Below are 20,777 nucleotides of genomic sequence, written 5' to 3' on the forward strand. Positions count from 1 at the left end.
TGGGAAATTTTACATGTGTAACACGGAACTGGACGAGATCTATTTTCCAGACTCCAATGTTCAATTACCTTATTTTTGTCTTATATATTGTATTTAAGGCTGTGCTGTTAAGTTAATTTACCAACACATTTGACTCAAAAAATATTTTAAAAACCCATCGTTTTAAAGTTTTTCTGAAACAATATGGAAATATTTCGCTGTCATCAGTTTTATCTGAGTCAATATATTTTTTTTTTAATTCAAGGATCTGTCCAAAAAAAAATCAGAACAAAAATAACTTTTAAAACCGTTGAACAAAATAAAAGTGAGGACAATGTATCAAATATGTCCACACATTTTTTTTTACCCTTTTAGAATCTTGTAATAAGATTAGATTAACTTTATTTATCCATTTTTTCGGAAATTTACATTGGGTATTGCCATAGACTTATGACTTTCTAAAAATGATTAAGCAAACCAACAATAAAAAGGTAATACGATGACTTAGAAGTAAACCAACAAAAAGCCTAACAAAAACTAAACACATTAAGAAAAAAAAAGAAAGCTTTTAGTTTGGAGCTTTGTCAGATTTTGGTTTGTTTTTTGGGTTTTCTTTTTTTTTTTTAATAATTAAACCAAATTTTTCCACAGATTTCAATTTAGATTAATTTTGATGTATTTTTACATTTACTTATGATAAGGAACTATTATTATTGTTATTTTTCCCACTCTTTCTTCTGTGCACAATTTTTCCCTCTCTCTTTTCATATCTGGTACTGTTGCTATCCCTTCATTTAGGCATCTCCATATCTTCTAGCATTTTCAATGTTGTTATGAAAAGCACCATTTATTCATAGAAGGCGAAGCCATTTATTTTTTAAAAGTATTGAAAATTGTCATTTTATTAATTTATGCTTGTCTGTATGTATATTTTTATTTTTCCTTGTCTTCGTTACATGCACAGTTCAATACTGTCAAAATAGGTTTTGTTTGAGATCACCTCACCTCACCTCATTCTCCTGATCGTAACAGCTGTAGAGGAGACATTTGTGCAGCTTCACCAGCCAGTCTTCGCAAACCAGTCCTGTCCTCCGCTTTGCTTATCAGGGTTGGGCTGTCTAAACATGTTGGAGATACACATAACAAAAAACAAAAATCTGATAAAAATATTTCCTACAGTAATTTAATTTTAAAGGTGTCATGAATCTTTGACAAGGGCTTGATAAAATCTTGAGCTTTTATATAGAGCAATATTTCCACTGAACATACTCAAAGCGATTTACAAGGAGTCTCAAAACAACAGCAACACTTAACTTATAGGACAAGACATGACACTTATAAGGCACTGTAAGAACTTTTTAAAACAGAGACAAAACTGTTACCGGCCAGGTACACATTTTACTCCGGAGTATAGGGAGAAATTGTGAGTTTAGAGCTTGTCAAATGATTCAATTGTGTGCTTCCAACAACGGGACTAAAAACATGGATCTGCTGATCTGAAACAAAGTTTCATACAATAGATGTAAATAATGTTGGCAAATAAGTTGTTTTTTTCTACATAGAATTCATGTTGACAGGTGGAACATCTTGAATATTTGTCAATGATTTTATGGTATATCAAAATTCTTGAAAATTCGAAACGGGCTCATGAAGTTTACAAAATCAGATTTTTGGCCTTATAGAAAATAAAGCAGAACAAAGAGTTTATAATCACTATCTTGAGATACTTACATACGGTTTAGCTGTCATGCCGATATCACTACAAACAAGATTTTTAGAAAAACTAAAAGTGCTGCCCAAGACAAATGTGTATATTTAAGTCATGTTGACGGGTACCTGTCAAAACTAAAAGAGTGTATTACGCATACAAAGAGGGTTGCTATATAAGGAAGGTATTTCAGCATAAAACTTAAGATTTTTTTCCCATGCCTTATGGGATTTTTATGTATTTGTTTTTTTTTTTGAGCTATATTTAAAAAACATTTAATACAAATGATTAGACCAATTATGCAGGAAAAAAATATGGAGGGAAAAGGAATATCAAATATATTTATGGTTTGAGTGCGGCTATGCGGTCTTGTGGTATGACACTCGCTTTCAGATTGGGAGGTCCTGGGTGCGAGCCTCACTCGGCACATAGTTGAGTCCTTGGAAAAGGCTCTTTACTCACATTTTTTCACTGTACTCAGGTTTTAAATGAGTACCTGTCCATTAACAGCTTTGTCTCTGTCTGAAAAAACAGGTTTCATATCTCTTTCTAAGTGTTACATGTTGCTCTTGGCCAGGGACCCTTTTAAAGTGCTAAGTGGATTTTGCGCTATATAAAAGCTCAGTATTTTTATTAATGGATGCCCAAAGCTATATCGATTGACATTGTGCATTTGTATCACCTCTTTTAAATGCCGACACCTCGCATTGATAATCTAAAATAAACTCATAATCGCTTTTTCGCTAAAAAAAAAAAGAACAAATATATACATGTAAGATTTATGTGACTCAAACGTTGCCTTTGTCAACTCAAAGCCACAATACCATGCAACGATAACGATTACCTATAGAAAATTAAAAGAAAATGAAAAGTGAGTTGTTTTTAGAACACAACTAAGTAGGATCATTTGAGAAAATGAAAAGTGAGTTGTTTTTAAAACACGACTAAGTACGATCATTATCATTTGAGAAAATGAAAAGTGAGTTGTTTTTAAAAGACAACTTGTAAGATCATTCAAGAAAATGAAAAGTGAGTTGTATTTAATAACATGACTAAGTAGGATCATTTGAGAAAATGAAAAGTGAGTTGTTTTTATAAGACAACTAGTAAGATCATTCAAGAAAATGAAAAGTGAGTTGTATTTAATAACATGACTAAGTAGGATCATTTGAGAAAATGAAAAGTGAGTTGATAAGCCCATCAGAATTATTCGAACTAGTGAGCAGGGGTAACTTACTATGTACCATTATACCCTCATGGCCACAGCTGGGCAACTGACTCGAATTGATCAATACATGATCATTTTTTTTTTTTAATATTTTTTTTTTGGGGGGGGGGGGGGTTGTTTTTTTTAATAATTATTTTTTGGTGAAATGATCTTGAATAACTTTTCCTTTGATTCATCTTTTGTGTGAACGCATTCTTTTGGAAAGCAGTGGTCTCCAATTAGTTTTTAGAAGTTATTTTAAATCAATTATTGGTGTTTTTTGTTTGTTTGTTTGTTATGTGTATGTGTGTGTGTGCTTAGTGTAATTTGATTGGGTTGTTTGTTTTAGCTAAATGTATAATTCTGTCGTTATCCGTTTATGTCAAATTCATTTTTACACACGACCGTGATTAAATTTGTTTTGTTTTGTTTTGTTTTTTTGTGCTCTTCATTGTCTATTACAATGTTTCTCATTGTTTCCTTATTCAATTCTCAGTCTTCAGCTTTTAACATTTTGTTAAATATGATGTTTGTCTCTGTCATATGAGATATCATGAACTATTTTAATGATAATGATAATAATTATGATGATGATGGTGATAATAATAATAATAATTATAATAATGATAGTAATAATAATAATAATAATGATAATTATAACGGTTTCCTCTATTTTTAAACATTTGATAAAGGTCTCTCCCTATAGTTCAAAAGGGGAATTCCCAACACAGTAGGCGCATGAAGCGAAGATGTATGCGACTGGTAACGTTTCCTAGGTATCTTTCAAAGTAAATATTTTCTTTCTTGAACGAGATTTCAGTTTATTGAAAATTAAGTGCATTTCACTTGCGATGATTAATTTAATTTGAAACAAGTCCTACAGAGTTGATTTTTATTTTTTTAAACAAAAATAAAAGACAACAACATTTTTATTGAGAAGTTTACAAAGTTATCAGTTGTTTTTGAATTTTTTAAAATTGGTGAAATGAAGTTTTGTGTGTTGTATTTTTCGATTACAAAAGAAATTGGTTCGATTACATTAGATTATTATTATTATTATTATTATTATTATTATTATTATTATTATTATTATTATTATTATTATTATTATTATAGAACAGTAAAGTTGGTGCCCCAAACGTAAACAATAACAAGTTGCTAGTGATTTCCGTTAGGGGCCGGAATAATTTACGCACAATATAGGTCTCCCAATTTTGTAGTTTGAGTTGTAGGCAATACACTTTCAGTATTGAAAATATGTTTACATAAAATCTAACAGTTGCAGAAATAATAATATAAGACTAAATTATTATGAAAATCAGGCTCCGAATAATTCTCGTTTTGTTCATACCAGCGCAATAATTTGCTCTGGTCTAAAAATAGATAGACGTAACTTTTGATAAATTTTACCTTTTGTTCCATAAAATATCCATATCTAGACATTATTTGATGCATGATCGAGTATTTATGAATATGTGTTTCTTTTGCCACCTAACAGCCAAATTTTAAAGGTTATTTTCTTTCTATTATTTACATTGGAACGTGAGCTGTCAAGACAGGAACATGTGGTTTGCCATGTGCTTCTCGACCTTTGTTTACGTTTGGGGCACCAACTTTACTGTTCTATTACTATTATTATTATCATTATTATTATTGTTATTATTATTATTATTATTATTATTATTATTATTATTATTATTATTATTATTATTATTATTATTATTATTATTATTATTATTATTATTTTCATTTTATTATTATTATTTATTATTATTTTATTATTATTATTATTATTATTATTATTATTATTATTATTATTATTATCATTATTATCATAATGGGTGGGGGGGGTCCTGATAGTTGGTAGAGCACTCGCTTCACACGAACAGGGACCAAGATGAATCCCGGGTGCAGTCCAGTTTTTTTTTTTGGCTGCTACGACAAATGAAATGCTGGACATTTAGGATTTTCCAAGTGAAGTAAGAGCATGAAACTTTTAATATTTAAATTCTAATTAAATCTGAGGCAAATCCACGACACCTCCCTTGATTAGCAGTTTCATTTGTACCAGTAAAATCTCCATTTTTTTTTCTTGCCTCTGCTTTGCTTATTGTGATGATTTTGATTTGCTCACTGTGATGTTCACTCCCCCCCATTTGTTAAAAGTGATCCACCATTACTCTATAAAGTGCTGCAGTGACAGGATATTTATGCTGGGTTTTCTTTTTTTCCAGTCAATGAAATGATCCCTTAACTCCTAGAGGTTTTTGCTACTTTTCAAAATTGGAAAAAATGTATTAAAAATGAGCATATACATAGATTTGTTTTATTCAATTATCATTGACATGAAAAAACTAAAAACATTAGCTTTTACAGTGTTTTGTTATTTATTATCAGAATGTCTATTGAAATGGCAGTAATTCTTCATATTTTTCTCTGATTGTGTAATTGTTTTGAACTTGTTTTTAGTTAACTAGTTGTTATATATTTTCCATATGTTCAGTAGTAGTACTGTCAAAAGTAGTTTTTGACTTTTCATGCGAATGAAAGACCTTCATATGGAGTCTATCTGTGTTAAAATGTTCAGCCCAAACTACTGCTGTTAACAGGTGAATGTTTCTTCACAAATCATCAAAGATTAAGTCTCTCTCTTTCTCTTGAATTTATGTTACTGGTGAAAAACTTGTACCATTAAAATCAGCAGCCTTTGAAGATTGGGCCTGCTGGCCTTTTTTTCCAGTGCAAAGCACCATTTGTGCAAACAAAACCTTTAATTTTTTTTTCTTTCCCTAACCAATATTTATTTTTCTTCACAAATCATCAAAAATTGAAACTTTAAAAACCCCATAACACTTTTATTTATTTTTGATACAATATGAATAGAGTGTTATTTTCCATGATTTGAGAAGTCAAATGTGGCTGTGTAATTTAACTTTTTTGCTATTTGTATAACGAAATGTTAATTTGGGATACCTAATATTAGGTTAGAACACAACACTCTCCGTATACTTTTTGATATTTCTAATACTCAACTACAGACAATAGTTACTTCCACTTACTTTTCTTCCCTTTGATTCCCTTCAACTTTTTCTCTCCATATCCAACTGCTTTAATAAAACAAAGCATTACTATATATCCAAACCTGCCGACCATTACGAAAAATTCGTAGAATTACGAATTTTTTGGCTTCAATTTCAGAACTTCGTGAGCATCTCAAAGTCAAAGTCATTAAAACTTATGGAAAATGAAAATTGATGCCAAACTACATCATTTAAAGGATTCCGAAGCATTATCTAATCATCACGATGATGAATCGTTGATTTTTAATGTTAACCATAGCAATATACAATTTATATATCCTAAAAATAACGGATATTTTAAATTTTCAAGTAGGCAGGTCTGTATATTTCTCACATTTTGAAAATCCAGAATTATGGAACTTTTTTTTTTTTAATTATTTATTTAAAACCTCAGGAGTGCGAGACATCTAACGTTTGTCGTCATTTTGCCAGTTTATTTTTATCTTCTTCTTTTATATACATACACACTAAATATAGACATATGGATATTAACCTTAAAGTTATTGGCAAAAATAAATAAATGAAAAGAAAAATTAGATAATTCTGTAACTACTATTGGTTTTAAATATGAGTATGTGTAGATGCTACGCACTTCTCAATTTAATTTCAATTCACTTAATGTTATGATTATGATTTTAGTTTTACACGGATCTTTTATGTTTATATTTTCATGTATCAGTATACACACATAACAAAATTACCTCTTTAGTCTTTACTTATGATAACCGATTATTGTAATATAATTCGAATCGGATCATTTTGTAATATCAACAATACCACTTCATCATAGAATTAAATTAATCTTTATATATTTATTTATGATGAGTAAAGAAAAAATCCTTATCTTATAAATAAATTAATCTGACTGATATTTTTTTTCCAACTTTTAAGAGAACATATATGTCAATAAAAGATTATATAAACCACAAATTTTCATTATCTAAAAATATTTTCACATACTTTATTTATATAAAAATCTTAATTTATTTTACTCATTTATTTATATAATTTATTCATATATTTATCCAATTTATTCCTATATTTATATAATTAATTCATATATTTTTATAATTTATTCACATACGTATTTATATAATTTATTCATATATCCATATATATGGAAGATAATCCTTTTACAGCGTTTGTTTTAATTTTCAGATTAGCTGACGATTTAATTGTATGATTGATATAAATAGACATAAACCTACTTTTTTAAAAACAACAATTTTTAATGTTTTCAATTTTTTTTATATCTTCCCCCCCCCCCCCCCCCCCCCCCCCCCAAATCAGGTCTGTAAGCAGTGACGGTATGGTGGGACCTTACAGCATGAGCAGTAAATGATTGGACGTCCCAGTTTGGGTTGGATAGCCATCGACATATCACAGCCTTTTGGATGTCGTCAACATCAAACATCATTTATTTTACAAACACAGAATGGATTTTATTATTAATTAAGATACCAACGAGACTTGATCATTTATTTTATAGCTATCCTAACAAATGATGACATGCGCTACAAGGTATTATTTCAGGGTCCAGCAAGGTGTTAAAAAGTTTTTAATACAAAGTCGAAATTGTGAATTTTACATTCAGTTAATAAAGAAGCTGTGGACTGTAAAATGTTATACACAAAAAATGAATAGAACAACTTCAGAAGAGAATGAAATACCAAACATAGAGCGTTTCAGGATCAAGACCCTTCTTCAGCCAATGTTACCAAAAACGGTAAAAACCTCGAATACATCACTTTCAATCCAGACTAGCGGGGTAAAGCTATTTGACACGTCTAGTCAATGAACATGTAGTCAAAATGGAAACATTTCAACCTCGTATTTTCCAACTAGACTAGCCAAATAGTTTTCCTCCACCTGCCTGGATTTAAACCGATGTATTAACCTTTTACCTTTTTTTTTTGTTATTAGGGTATGAAGCATTTTGAGCCTGAAACAGTCTGTGTTTGGTATTTTCTTTATTTTTGTTTTGTTTTTTTAAAGCTATTATATTCGTTTTTGTTCAATTAATATGCTTTGTTTTATTCAGATTTGACGAATGTAATATTTTATTATGCTGCAAATATTTCACATTTTGGTTTTCCTATAAATCTTTTGGCATCTGAGTGACTATGGCATGATACTTTATTTAGAGGGCAGATCACATATTCTATCATCTACATTCGCCATTAGAAATAACCATTCTATTTATTGGACATGTGGAAAGCATTGATAACTGATGCATTGATAAGTATGTAACTATTCTATAAGACCAGTATAATGCCATCATTATATAGCTGGACAACTTATCACCATCCAAGATAAACATCAACAAGTTGTCACAACAGTCCACCACCTATTTGACTTTTGATCCAGTGATTTTTAGTATCAGAAAATTATGTTATTATTTCTTTTTGAAATAGAGAATTGGGTACACACAAAGACAGCAACTTGCGGGTGGTTGGATGGGAGCATCACCCTTGAATCATATACCTATGATGTTCGCATGGGTGTACGATCCGATAGTGATGTCGTTTCTTCTTCTCTTTACTAGCCTATCCTGCTTCTTTGGTTTGTGATTGTATTTTTGACAGGGGATATTTTTTTTTCTGTAAATCTTCTGCCTGTTTGTCCTTGGTTATTTATAATTTAGCTTATGATAGGTTATGATTTTGATTTACATTTGTACTATTTTTGTTAGATTGCTTGTTTTTTTGTTTCAGCGGTCTCTCATATAACCTCAATTGTGTTGGAAGAGACCTAAAGCAACAAACAAAAAAAAAAAAGACAGCAACTTGAAAATCAAAAGGATGAATAAGTTATAATCGAAGATTTGGCAGCAAATATTATGAAGATGAGTTTTAACAACAGAAATTAAGACATTGTGAAACACCAATATCATCATCTTGACTGGAAGGTCATCTGTATAATCGTTGGAAGTTAATTGTGTGGTGATGTGGGATTGTTTTACAGACATGTGAGGAGGAGGCGAGATTTTGGAATGCTCGACGATCACTCTTTAATTCCATCTGAAACTTTTACTTTTTGTTTGAAGTGTTTATCTCATTTGTTTTCAATACTTTCCTTAGGGATATTGTGTGGACTGAGATTGAGGTTAGCGGAGAAACACATGTTTAAGAAATATTTTTAATGATTAGGTAATTAAATGTGTTGAAAATTATGAGAATAAAAATGTACGATTAATCCTTACTTGAGTATTTAACAAGCTAAATCAAAGATATAGATATAAAGGATTGCCTTAGTATTGTCCCTCATGTGCTGTGAGTGCACTGGACTGTCACTGCACTTAGTGACTTATTAGCTACGACTGCTTATATGATGTAGAACTCTCAATGTTGCCGATATTTATAAAGTAAAATGTGCATTAACTGTTTTTTCCAACCCGCTAAACAATTGACAACCACAGTACAGGAACTGCAATCATCGTTGATTATAAGTGAACTTGATGTCTGAAATATAACATCAAATGTTCGGGATATTTAAATGGAAAAATGACTGCCATTTTCGTCAATTTGTCATTTTGTCATGAAAGAATAATGGGCTATAATAACTGTCATGAGAAATACTGCAATAGGAATTGTGTTGTTTTGTTGGGTTTTTAGGGTTTTTTTTTTTCAGAGTAGAACTCAAATATGAAATAACAAGACAATTGTAGTGATGACTATTGAGAAAACATCCCCAACTCTAAGATTATCATTCAGTGTTATCCTTGAATGCTATCATTGCCTAAGATTAGAAATATAAGTGAGGAAAATAGATAAATGGTTTATTATTATTATTATTATTATTATTATTATTATTATTATTATTATTATTATTATTATTATTATTATATGCTATTGCTACCACCTGCATTTACTGCAAACAACTGCTTGTCATATTACATTCTAGTTTAACAATAACTGTGCATTAAAATTATTGATCTTATAGGATCTCGAAATAACTTAATAACAAAATGATTAAATACAAACGATAGTAATTTAATGAAACTTGAATGATAATAAAAGGGAAAAGTTTGATCAGAAGTCTTAGCTTGTTGTTGTTATCAGTTCATGATTCGTGAGAGAGCGGAAGACTTCGCTCGCTTCGTCCAAAGCTCCATTCGTCTTTTTCGCTCCCTACAATCTTAACAACAGCTTTTTTTATATACGCTCATATTGATGTAAAACTATTACCTTGGCTTGTAAGTTAATAACGAGTTTTGCTCATTTGTAATTTTTATTTATATAATATTTTTATTATCTTATTATTCTAGCTCATTGTTTTTTGGGGGTTTTTTTTGTTTTTTTTAAGGTGGAGGAGAAGGGGGTGGTTATTTTTAACAAAGACTGAGAGAGATAACGGAGTCGAAGAAACTCAGTTGAATGAGAGAGATAGAGAGAGAGAGAGAGAGAGAGAGATTATGTATCTTAATGTTGTGAACTTTTAATCTTTTGCCTTATATTTCCATTTTCAATTCCATATAATATGTAACTTTTACGAAATATATTGTTTTATTGGTTTTTGTTTTTATTTTTTTTTTTTTGGGGGGAGGGGGTCATTTTATATTAACCTTCCCTTTGAATTTTTATTTTATATATATATATATATATATCGTTTCGTTGTTGTTTTTCTCTCTCGATTACAGCTGATGAAATTTTTGCTCATATCAATATTTTAATGACTTGAGTTTGGGGGGGGGGGGGGAGACTAGAAGTTTTATCCTTTGCATAGAAAATCGTTCCATGACTATAAATGTTATTATTGATTTGTATCAATGTTTTTCTAAAATAGTTGGATTTTATTTTGTCAGAGAAAGATTTTTAATAAGAAAAAGATCAAAACGTCATTTAGGGTACTTGAGTTAATCGGTCGTATTCAAATAATCCATTTTATGACATATTAAAATAAGCATGATTGATCATTGAATTTTTCATAGGAAATTAACAAAATTTGCTCATAGTAGTAAGAATGTAAAAAAGAAAAAATGCTCCCAAATGGACACACATGTAAAGTCTCAAATTTTCTTATTTATTTGAAATTGAATTTTTTGTTTTGTTTTTTTGTTGTTTGTTTTGGGTTGTTTTTTCACAAAGGTGTTGGTTTTTAAAGTAAGCAATGACTTATGGGAACTCTTTAAGGTTTTCTAATTGTGACCGGTCACCTCAAATCAGTGCTATGCCGGGGTGTACCTGATTCTTAATATTAACTCCTGAGCTTAACTTTTAAAATTTGAATTAAAAAAGTAAAGGCCTCCATTGGCAAGAGTCAGTTTTGATTTTAGATTTTCAACAATAACAAAATAACTAAACTAATTTTTTTCCTAATCCTGGTAATTTTGACTTTAACTTTAACCAGTTAAACTGCCGTACTATGGATAGACACGTATTTTGAAATTTGGCCAGAAAACTCGTCCTTCAATCAAATATCGATCAATTTAAATGGCCCTCATCTTGGCAAAAACTTTCAAACCTGAGACTGTGAGTGAGAGTTTTTTGCCAAGATGAGGGCCTTTAAATCGATCGATATTTGAAGGACGAGTTTTCTGGCCAAATATTTTATTACGGCGTCTTTTCAGAGTACGGCTGTTTAACTGGTTAAAACCTTTTTTCTGGGTGGGGTTCCTGACCTCCCATAGTGTGCAGGGAGGTACTTACTATGTCTTCTATTCCCCTGTTCCTGTTTTCCAACATGCTTACTGTCTTTGTCTTGGAATGAGATTACTTATTTTTGTCCTGGTCCTGATCGGAGTCCCTGCTGGGAGGGAAACAGTCAAATGCATAGTTATTGTTTTGGGAGATGATATTTTTTTCCTTGTAAATCATCTCTCTGTTATGTATTATTATATTATTTTTAATGTATAATGTAAGCATTTGAGTGTATTCCTCTTTGTTGGATTTTGTGCTGAGAGGGAAACAGTCAAATGTATAGTTAGTTTTGGGAGCTGATATTTTTTTACTTGTATATCATCTCTCTGTTATGTACTGTATAATGTTTTTTTACTTATTATGTATGATTTGTAAACATTTGAGTGTATTCTTAGTGGGGACCTGTGCTTGTGTCTGGATAAGACATTTAGGTGATCTCAAACTAAATACTTTGATGGTGTGCATTTAGAATCTACATCTGTTTCCTATTTGAACCAATTCCCCTTAGTCTTACCTTTTCTTGGGTGCTTTAATTGTAATTCTAGATCTTTTTACTATCCCATTTTCTTCCTTTTTACTGGCGCTGATTTGACCTTAATGTGTTGGAAGCGCCGTAAAAACCCTTAAAAACATTAAAAAACAAACCCTTTTTTTTTTTTTCCATCCAAGTCATTTCGACATAATACCTGTTTGATACGGTGGGTCACATTTGTTTATGTGCAATGTCTTTTTTTTTTTGCATTTTGTTTTTAACTGGTCTCTCATTCCACAATGGTGCTACTTCAACCACTACTGATACGGTGTTTTATTATTTATGTGTTCTTATTCAAGTCACGCTTGTTATATTCTCATATAATTAGTCCCACTGATACGTTGTTCTTATTATAGTTACGCTTATGTTATATTCTCATATAATTAGTCCCACTGATACGTTGTTCTTATAATAATTACGCTTATGTTATATTCTCATATAATTAGTCCCACTGACTGGGTGGGGATCCTGACCTCCCATAGCGGGCAGGGAGGTAATACTGTGTCTTCTATCCCCTTATATCTGTTTTCCAACATGCTTTCTGTCTTTGTCTTGGAATGAGATTACTTGTTTTTGTCCTGGTCCTGATCGGAGTCCCTGCTGGGAGGGAAACAGTCAAATGCATAGTTATTGTTTTGGGAGATGATATTTTTTTCCTTGTAAATCATCTCTCTGTTATGTATTATTATACTATTTTTAATGTATAATGTAAGCATTTGAGTGTATTCCTCTTTGTTGAATTTTGTGCTTGTGTCCGGATGAGACTTATAGGTGATCTCAAACTAAGTACATGGATGGTATGCTCTTGGATTCTACATCTGATCCCTATTTGTTCCCAGTTCCCCTTTTGTCTTACTTTTTCTTGGGTGCTTTAATTGTAATTCTATAACTTTTGACTATCCCATTTTCTTCCTTTTTACTGGCGCTGATATAACCTAAATGTGTTGGAAGCGCCGTAAAGCCCTTAAAAACAAAAACAAACAAAACATAGTCCCACTGATACGTTGTTCTTATTGTTGTGCTTATGTTTTATTCTCATGTAATTAGTCCCACTGATAAGTTGTTCTTATTGTCGTGCTTATGTTTTATTCTCATGTAATTAGTCCTACAGTTTTTTATTGAATTTATTCATTGCTTAGTCACCAGTGTCTTCATCATTCATCATCATCATCATCATCATCATCATCGTCGTCGCTATCAGTCATTTTCATAGCTGAGTCATTTTACAATGTACAGGTTTTGTTTTCAATCTTTTATTTTTCTTCCAAATGTATTATAGAATGATACTGCCAAAGCCTATAGAGATGTAAAGAACGATGACAGAAAACGAAACATTTAGAGCTTTCACAACAAAAACCCTTTGATGGTCAACTAAACTGCTTGCCAAAGTAGATAGAATTTAAGTTTAAAGAGGTTGTGGACTAAATAATCTTGTCTCCTGCCAGTATATAATATATACATTATCCAATGTCATCTAAATTTTATTGCGTTTTTTTGTTGTTTTTTTTTTGTTTTGTAGCTGTTATAATTTTTTTTTTAATTTTGTTTACCTGTTTTCTTAGGGGTTTTTTGTTGGTTTTTTTTTCGGGTGGGGGGGGGGGTTTCTTTTTTTCTGTTTTGTTTTGTTTTTGTTTTTCTTTTGGTTTTTTATGTTTTGTTTTTTATTATTGATTTTCAGTTCATGTATAGCAAATTCTTTTTAAAAATATTTCTTTCTATATTAGTGTTTATTTAATTTATTTTTTGTTATTGTTACTGTTGTTGGTGTTATTTTATTTGTGGCATTACAATACTCTTTCATATGTATCTCTTTGCTGTCATCTTTAGGTGCAATGTTTACCAACTAGTCTTAGATGCCCGCCTCAAAATTGAGGCTGTCATTTATTTTTTTTCTTTCACACTTTTCACACTTTGTGTTCTTCACCCTAGTCTCTTTCCTGATGCCATTGTTGATCGTGATTCTTTTGCTACTCGTTTTAAAAAGCTACATGAAGAAACATGAAATATTTCCACCTAGGCCAGTTATTCCACAAATGACTCAAGTCTGTCATGAATATAAAATGTGTGTAACATGAAACAGTCATAGTCGATGAGTATATCTGCTCTCTCCATCCATTGTTGTTAATTGTTTCCATTGGTCACGGTCCTGTAAGTCTGTCATGAATATAAAATGTGTGTAACATGAAAATAAAACAACTGTGAGACCAAATCTTCTCAAACGGAGATTAGTTATGTTTAAATTTGGTTTTTAAGCTTTACATAAAATTTAAGTTAAAATAAGTTGGGTTTTTTTTTTTTGGTTAAAACCTAAAAACTTGAGCAATTGTATAACGCAATATCCACTAAACGTACTCACCGCGCTTTACAAAGGGTCCCTCTGGGTGGGGTTCCTGACCTCCCATAATGGGCAGGGAGGTACTTATCATGTCTTCTATCCCCCCAACCCGTTTTCCAATTGTTTCCTGTCGTTGTCTTGGAATGAGATTGCTTCGTTTTGTCCTGACCTTAGGCGGAGTTCCTTGGCTGGGAGGGAAACAGTCAAATGTATAGTTATAGTTTTGGGAGATGATATTTTTTTCCTTGTAAATCATCTCTCTGTATTATGTTTAGTTTACATGTTATATTATTTGATTTGTATACATTTGAGTTTATTCCTCTCATTTGGGACCTGTGCTTGTGTCTGGATGAGACTTTTAGGTGATCTCAAACTAAGTACACTGATAGTGTCCTCTTGGAATCTACATCTGTTCCTTATTTGAACCAATTCCCCTTTGTCTCACCTTTTCTTTTATGCTTTAATTGTAATTCTATAACTTTTTACTATCCCATTTTCTTCCTTTTTACTGGCGCTGATATGACCTTAATGTGTTGCAAGCGCCGTAAAACCTTAAAAAAAAATTTTTTAAAACAAACATCGGGTCCCTACCAACAGCGACACTTAATATGTAGGACAAGACATGACTCTGTGTGAAACAAGCTTTCCAATTATCTGTATATTTACGGAATTCATTATGTTAGAAAGCCTCCGTATATTTCCCAATCACCTGCTAGACGGAAAAAAAATTTGGGTTTTTTTCCCGGTCTTGGCAGCGACCCTGAGCTGGGAGGGAGACAGTCAAATTTTTTTTTTTTTCCTTGGACATCATCTCTCTGTTCCTCCTATGTTCTATTATAATTATTAGTTTTGAGTATTGTATATTGTACTTTGTAAACATACGAGTGTGTCCTTCATAGTGGTAAACAAAAATGAATATAACATTTGTACTTTGATAGTGTGCTTCTGTTTCCTGTTTGAACCAATTCCCCTTTGTAATTCAAGAACTTTTAACTATCCCATTTTCTTCCTTTTTACTGGCGCTGATATGACCTTAATGTGTTTCCAAGCACCGTAAAACCCTAAAAAATAAACTTCCCCTATCATATTCCTTTTAACACTAGTGTGACAAGTGCCGTAAAACCCCTAAAAACAAAGGCTAACAAACACTGTTTGCCAGGGTTCAGAAAAAATCTCTTTTCTCAGCCTCTACACCTCCCTGTTTACAGTGACTATGTGATCTAGCAGATGACACTCACCTTCGGATTGGAAGGTCCTGGGTTCGAGTCTCACTCATAGCAGCGCATAATTGAGTCCTTGGAAAAGGCTCTTTAATTTAGTACTCACATTTTCTCACTGTACTCGGTGTAAAATAAGTACCCGATCATATACAGTGTTGTCTCTGCCTGGGAAAAAAATGTAATTTAGCCCATCAGGCATCACATCTCATCCTACATGTTAATGTTTCTGTTGGCTAGGGAGAAATAGTAGTAGTAGTAGTAAGCCTCGCAGTCCGAATGACGCTTGCTGTGTGATTCAGTCATAGTCGATGAGTATATCTGCTCTCTCCATCCATTGTTGTTAATTGTTTCCATTGGTCACGGTCCTGTAAAAAGCTAATTTTAATTTTATTTTTTAAGCTGCTGTTCTTACTTTGTCCCATATCATGGCTCATTTTTTACCGAATTTCTAACAATTTCTAACAATTTTTATGAACTGTTTGGTTTTTTGGGGGGTTTTTTTTTGTTATTTGAAACTCAAACCAAGGCTATTCCTCACTAGTTATTGGAAGCTTTAAACTAATCAACGAGGCAAATCAGAAAGAAAACAAATTGCTCATAGTCATAGTGAAATCGAAGTTGATGGATTATTTTTAATTAATTTTTTTTTTTAATGGACATGAATTAAATTTATTAGATTGGCTCGAGAAGATATATACTAAATTGTATTTTAAACCATTCCTTATTATATTTTGCTCAAACTCCTTTGTTTGTTTTGTTGTTACTGAGCCAAAGCATTTCTAAAATCAGATTATTATCTATTTATTTATATATTGTGTTTGTTTCAGATGAAGTTTAATTGGTTTCTTTTGTTTGATTTTTTTTTTTTTTTGTATTTTTTTTTCTTAACCTTGTCAGATCACTTCATCTCTCATTGAGGTAATTTTTAAATAGTCAGATTAATTTGGATTGTTCTGCTCTTGCAATTGATACAAGTGTCGTGTTGAGTTCTTTGTGGTATATTTTAAATAAGTATAACATTTATTTATTTTTTTTTTTAAATTGAGCTTTTATATAGCGCAATATCCACTACATGTGCTCGAAGCGCTTTGCAAGGGGTCCCTGGTCAACAGCAACATTTAACATGTAGGACGGGACATGCCGCCTGTTAGGCGATATTACAATTTTTCGGACAAAGACAATGCTGTTAACGACCAGGTACTCATTTTACACCTGAGTACGGTGAGAGAATGTGAGTAAAGAGTCTTTTCCAAGGACTCAACTATGCGCCGAGCAAGGCTCGAACCCAGGACCTTCCGATCCGAAAGCGAGTGTCATACCACTAGACCACATAGCCGTACAAACCATTGGTGATTACTAGTGAGAATTACCCTTGTGAGGAATATAGGAAATAAGATTGTCTCAACTATCGAGAACCGGGTGGTTGGATGGGAGCATCACCCTTGAATCATATACCTATGATGTTCGCATGGGTGTACGATCCGATAGTGATGTCGTTTCTTCTTCTCTTTACTAGCCTATCCTGCTTCTTTGGTTTGTGATTGTATTTTTGACAGGGGATATTTTTTTTTCTGTAAATCTTCTGCCTGTTTGTTCTTGGTTATTTATAATTTAGCTTATGATATCTTTAGGTTATGATTTTGATTTACATTTGTACTATTTTTGTTAGATTGCTTGTTTTTTTGTTTCAGCGGTCTCTCATATAACCTCAATTGTGTTGGAAGAGACCTAAAGCAACAAACAAACAAAAAACAACTATCGAGAACCTCTTTGTATAATGGATGCACGTCTGTTCCCTATTTGATTCCTTCCCCTTCGTCTTATCTTTTCTCGTGTGCTTTCAATTGTAAATCTATAACTTCTTGATTATCCCATTTTATTCTTTTTTACTGGCACTGGAATGACCTAAATGTGTGGCAAGCGCCGTAAAAACCCTTAAAAACAAAACAACAATTGCACGGGTGCCTGCTCCTGCCCTAAGTTCGCAATAAAGAACAAAAAACAAAGTTTCATGGTTGAGATCGTTTTAATTTAAATTCACTTTGATTTGTTGCTCACCCCGACACAATATACCAGATGGTGGCAGTGGTTCACATTTTTATCATTTGTGGCTTTATTTTCACGTCCTGCACATATTGTATATCACCTTCATTTTATAATGTTATTGTTATTATTATTATTATTATTACTGATGTTATTATTTTTCGGCATTGTTATCATTGTTGTTGTTATCATTATCATTGTTGTTGTTATTATATGAAATATCACTTTGGCATTAATTTATCAAGGCGCACGAATTGTAATTTTAATCATCACTTCAGAAAATGGAAGACTGCAGCCCTCACAAACCATAACAGAATAAACTGATATGACATAACATTGTACCTTTCTTGAGAAACTGACCAGGAACCCAAGATTGCCTCACCTTGAGTGCCAGGAATGTCAAGCCTTTTTTTCTACTTTTCCTGTTCCGCAGCACTGTCAGACTTGATCCTTAGTTTTTGATTGGCTTGGGTCCTTTCACCAAGAGGGAAACAGTCAAATATATATAATCCTTAATGCCGTAAAACTCTTAAAACCAAAACAACAATTACACTGGTGCCTGCTCCTGAATTTCTCACCTCATTGGTCACTTCAGAGAATGGAAGTGGAAGACTGCAGCCCTTCACCAAGAGGGAAACAGTCAAATATATATTCCCTTGCACGTTATTTTTTTTTTTTCTTAACAAAAAAACATACCCCAAGTTTCACAGTTTTCGACATCAATATCACTCCGATATTATACCATTTTGAAAGGGTGATACTAGGCTGCTAGAAGCTGTGGACTGTAAGATATAACAGCTTCATATCATATAAAAAAAAGAACAAAACACCAAACACGGAACATTTCAGGCTCAAAACCCTTCTTCAAACAAAACAACAACAAAAAAAACAATGAAAACATAAATGTATTAATGGTTTTTCATTTTTTAATATTTGTTGTTGTTGTTGTTGGCAAAAGAAAAGGGTTTTAAGCCCAAAACGTTCCGTGTTTGAAGTTGTTGTATTCGTTTCTATTTATTACTTTTTGAAATGGTGGGTCACATATATGTGTGACAGTCACAGAAGTTTGAACTTGAAAAATAAGGCAAACCCAATAAAGCCAACCTGTCTTATGGTTTGGATAGAGTTAACAAAAGTTGCTTGTTTTGGTTCATTTTTTATTATGAAATTTTTAATGTTTTGTTTGTTAAGTGTATTGTTAAAAAATAAGTTATTGAATTATTTTATTTTTTTTATTAACATGTTTTGTTGTTTGTTTTTTTTTTTTTTTTTTTGTTTTTTTTTTTGCTTGTGTGTTATTTATATTTGCTGACAAAATTGACTGCTTTTTCTGTTTTTAATACTTACGCCTGTGTGACGACAATAAATCCAATTCAACTCTTTACAAAATGGGTCTTTTTGTTTGTATGTGTAGCCTACATCTGTAGAGGATGGATTCCTTAGTGCGGGATTGAAATTATGGATTAACTCACTCAACCCTAACACCGACTATATCCGTAGTTTACCCGGGATACTTTTACCCCATGCCTATTTATTACATTTTTATGAGACAAATTAAAGGCGTTGTATCAAAGCTAATGTTTTTTAATTTTTACATGTTAATGTTAGTAGTAGTAGAATAAAACTATATATGCACATGCTTATATTTAATACATTTTTTCCAGTTTTGAAAAGTAGCAAAAATCTATAGGATTGAGTGAGTTAAAACTGACGACTTTTGATTTGAGCTTCCGTTTTGGTAGACAAGGGAATTAACTCTCTTCAATTCTCTAATAAGTTGGTTCAAATAATATGCTGGAGTAAAAGAAGCACGGTGAAGCGCTTTGAGCAAGGACATGCGCTGTATAAATTGTCATTTTTATACTTGTTATACTCATACAGTGTAAATTGTCATGTTTATACTTCCTCATGGTCTTACAATAGTTAAATGCGTGGCTTTTTCTCAACTAAATAAAGACCGTGCTATAATAAGAATACAATGATGAACCAGATAATTCTTTAATTTATTTAAAATATTCTTCATTTTCAAAAATATTTATTGAATTAATTGTAAAACCATTTTGGATTACGTTAAAATGGTTATAAAATATTCTTATCATATGAATAAATGAACAAAGTAAATGTATAAATGATGATAAAATAATATCCATTTATATTACATAAATATAAACAGGGCTTTTATATAGAGCAATATATCCACTTAGTGTTTCAAAGCGCTTTATACTGGACGAAGTTCTTGACCTCCCATAGAGACAGGGAGGTCAAGAACTGAACAAGTGTTTATGAAAGGTGCCAGACAACGCACGAAAGAAAAATACATACAAGAAAAAAAAAAACATCCCATAAAATCAGTCGACCTCGACTGAGGATCGAACCTCAGACCTTCTGATTACCGGTCAGACGTGCTACCATTACGTTTAGACTTAGAATAGGAAATAAGATACCATCACTCTGAAACCAGAATATCAGTTACACAAGGTATATACAGTATGCGTTTAGCTAAGAATCTCATAACATTGCCATCCGGAAGTATAAAGGACCATCACTCAAAACTGTGTGTACCCATGAACGTTTATAGTCAGGTTAATACAGTACAGTGAGTGTTACTCATAAACGCGGATGGCAAATAACAAAGGCATGGGTGACGTCATCTTTGAACTATCTATATATCCAGTCCTCCGGAAGAGTGATTTTACATTTCCATTGAGATTGGACCCGGTTTTTTGACGGCACACTTTTATTCCCTGTTCGACCACCCAGCGAGTGCTGCATCATTTATATATTCGTGCAGCCATTGTGAGCATGTCCAGTTTTTGATAGTGCCTCAACCCCGTCGTCATCAGAGAATGAGTCGTCTGACTCCTCGTCCATATCGGCACGTGCGAACTCTGTTTTGATGAGGCCTAGGAGGGGAATGGACAGGATGCTACAGCCTAGGAAACACCAGTTCATCCACGCTTTTCCTGGGGGTAAGATGAAGTTTGATGTCAATGGTGATGGTAGTAGTAATAGTGGTAGTAGTAGTAATAGTTGT

General features: G+C 32.1%; 2 protein-coding genes across 3 annotated transcripts in view; one reads left to right on the top strand and one right to left on the bottom strand.

Annotated features, from left to right (window-relative positions):
• Positions 1–9,370, top strand: part of LOC144958098 (transmembrane protein 245-like) — a 48,671-nt gene extending 39,301 nt beyond the window's left edge. The window contains exons 18-19 of the transcript XR_013642333.1: positions 7,265–9,227; positions 9,277–9,370. The gene's annotated coding sequence lies outside the window, so the exon portion shown is untranslated. The remainder of the gene's footprint in view (positions 1–7,264; positions 9,228–9,276) is intronic.
• A 10,371-nt stretch (positions 9,371–19,741) lies between these two features.
• The window catches only part of LOC144958097 (uncharacterized), a 49,427-nt gene continuing 48,391 nt past the window's right edge, over positions 19,742–20,777 (bottom strand). For both annotated transcript variants that reach the window (XM_078889740.1, XM_078889741.1), the window contains exon 13: positions 19,742–20,706. In XM_078889740.1, coding sequence (XP_078745866.1) covers positions 20,519–20,706 — 188 coding nt within the window. In that variant the 3' untranslated portion in view covers positions 19,742–20,518. The remainder of the gene's footprint in view (positions 20,707–20,777) is intronic.

This window comes from Berghia stephanieae, chromosome 12, assembly GCF_034508935.2.
Source record: "Berghia stephanieae isolate SIO BIC M18660-M18661 chromosome 12, UCSD_Bste_1.3, whole genome shotgun sequence".
NCBI lineage: Eukaryota > Metazoa > Mollusca > Gastropoda > Nudibranchia > Aeolidiidae > Berghia > Berghia stephanieae.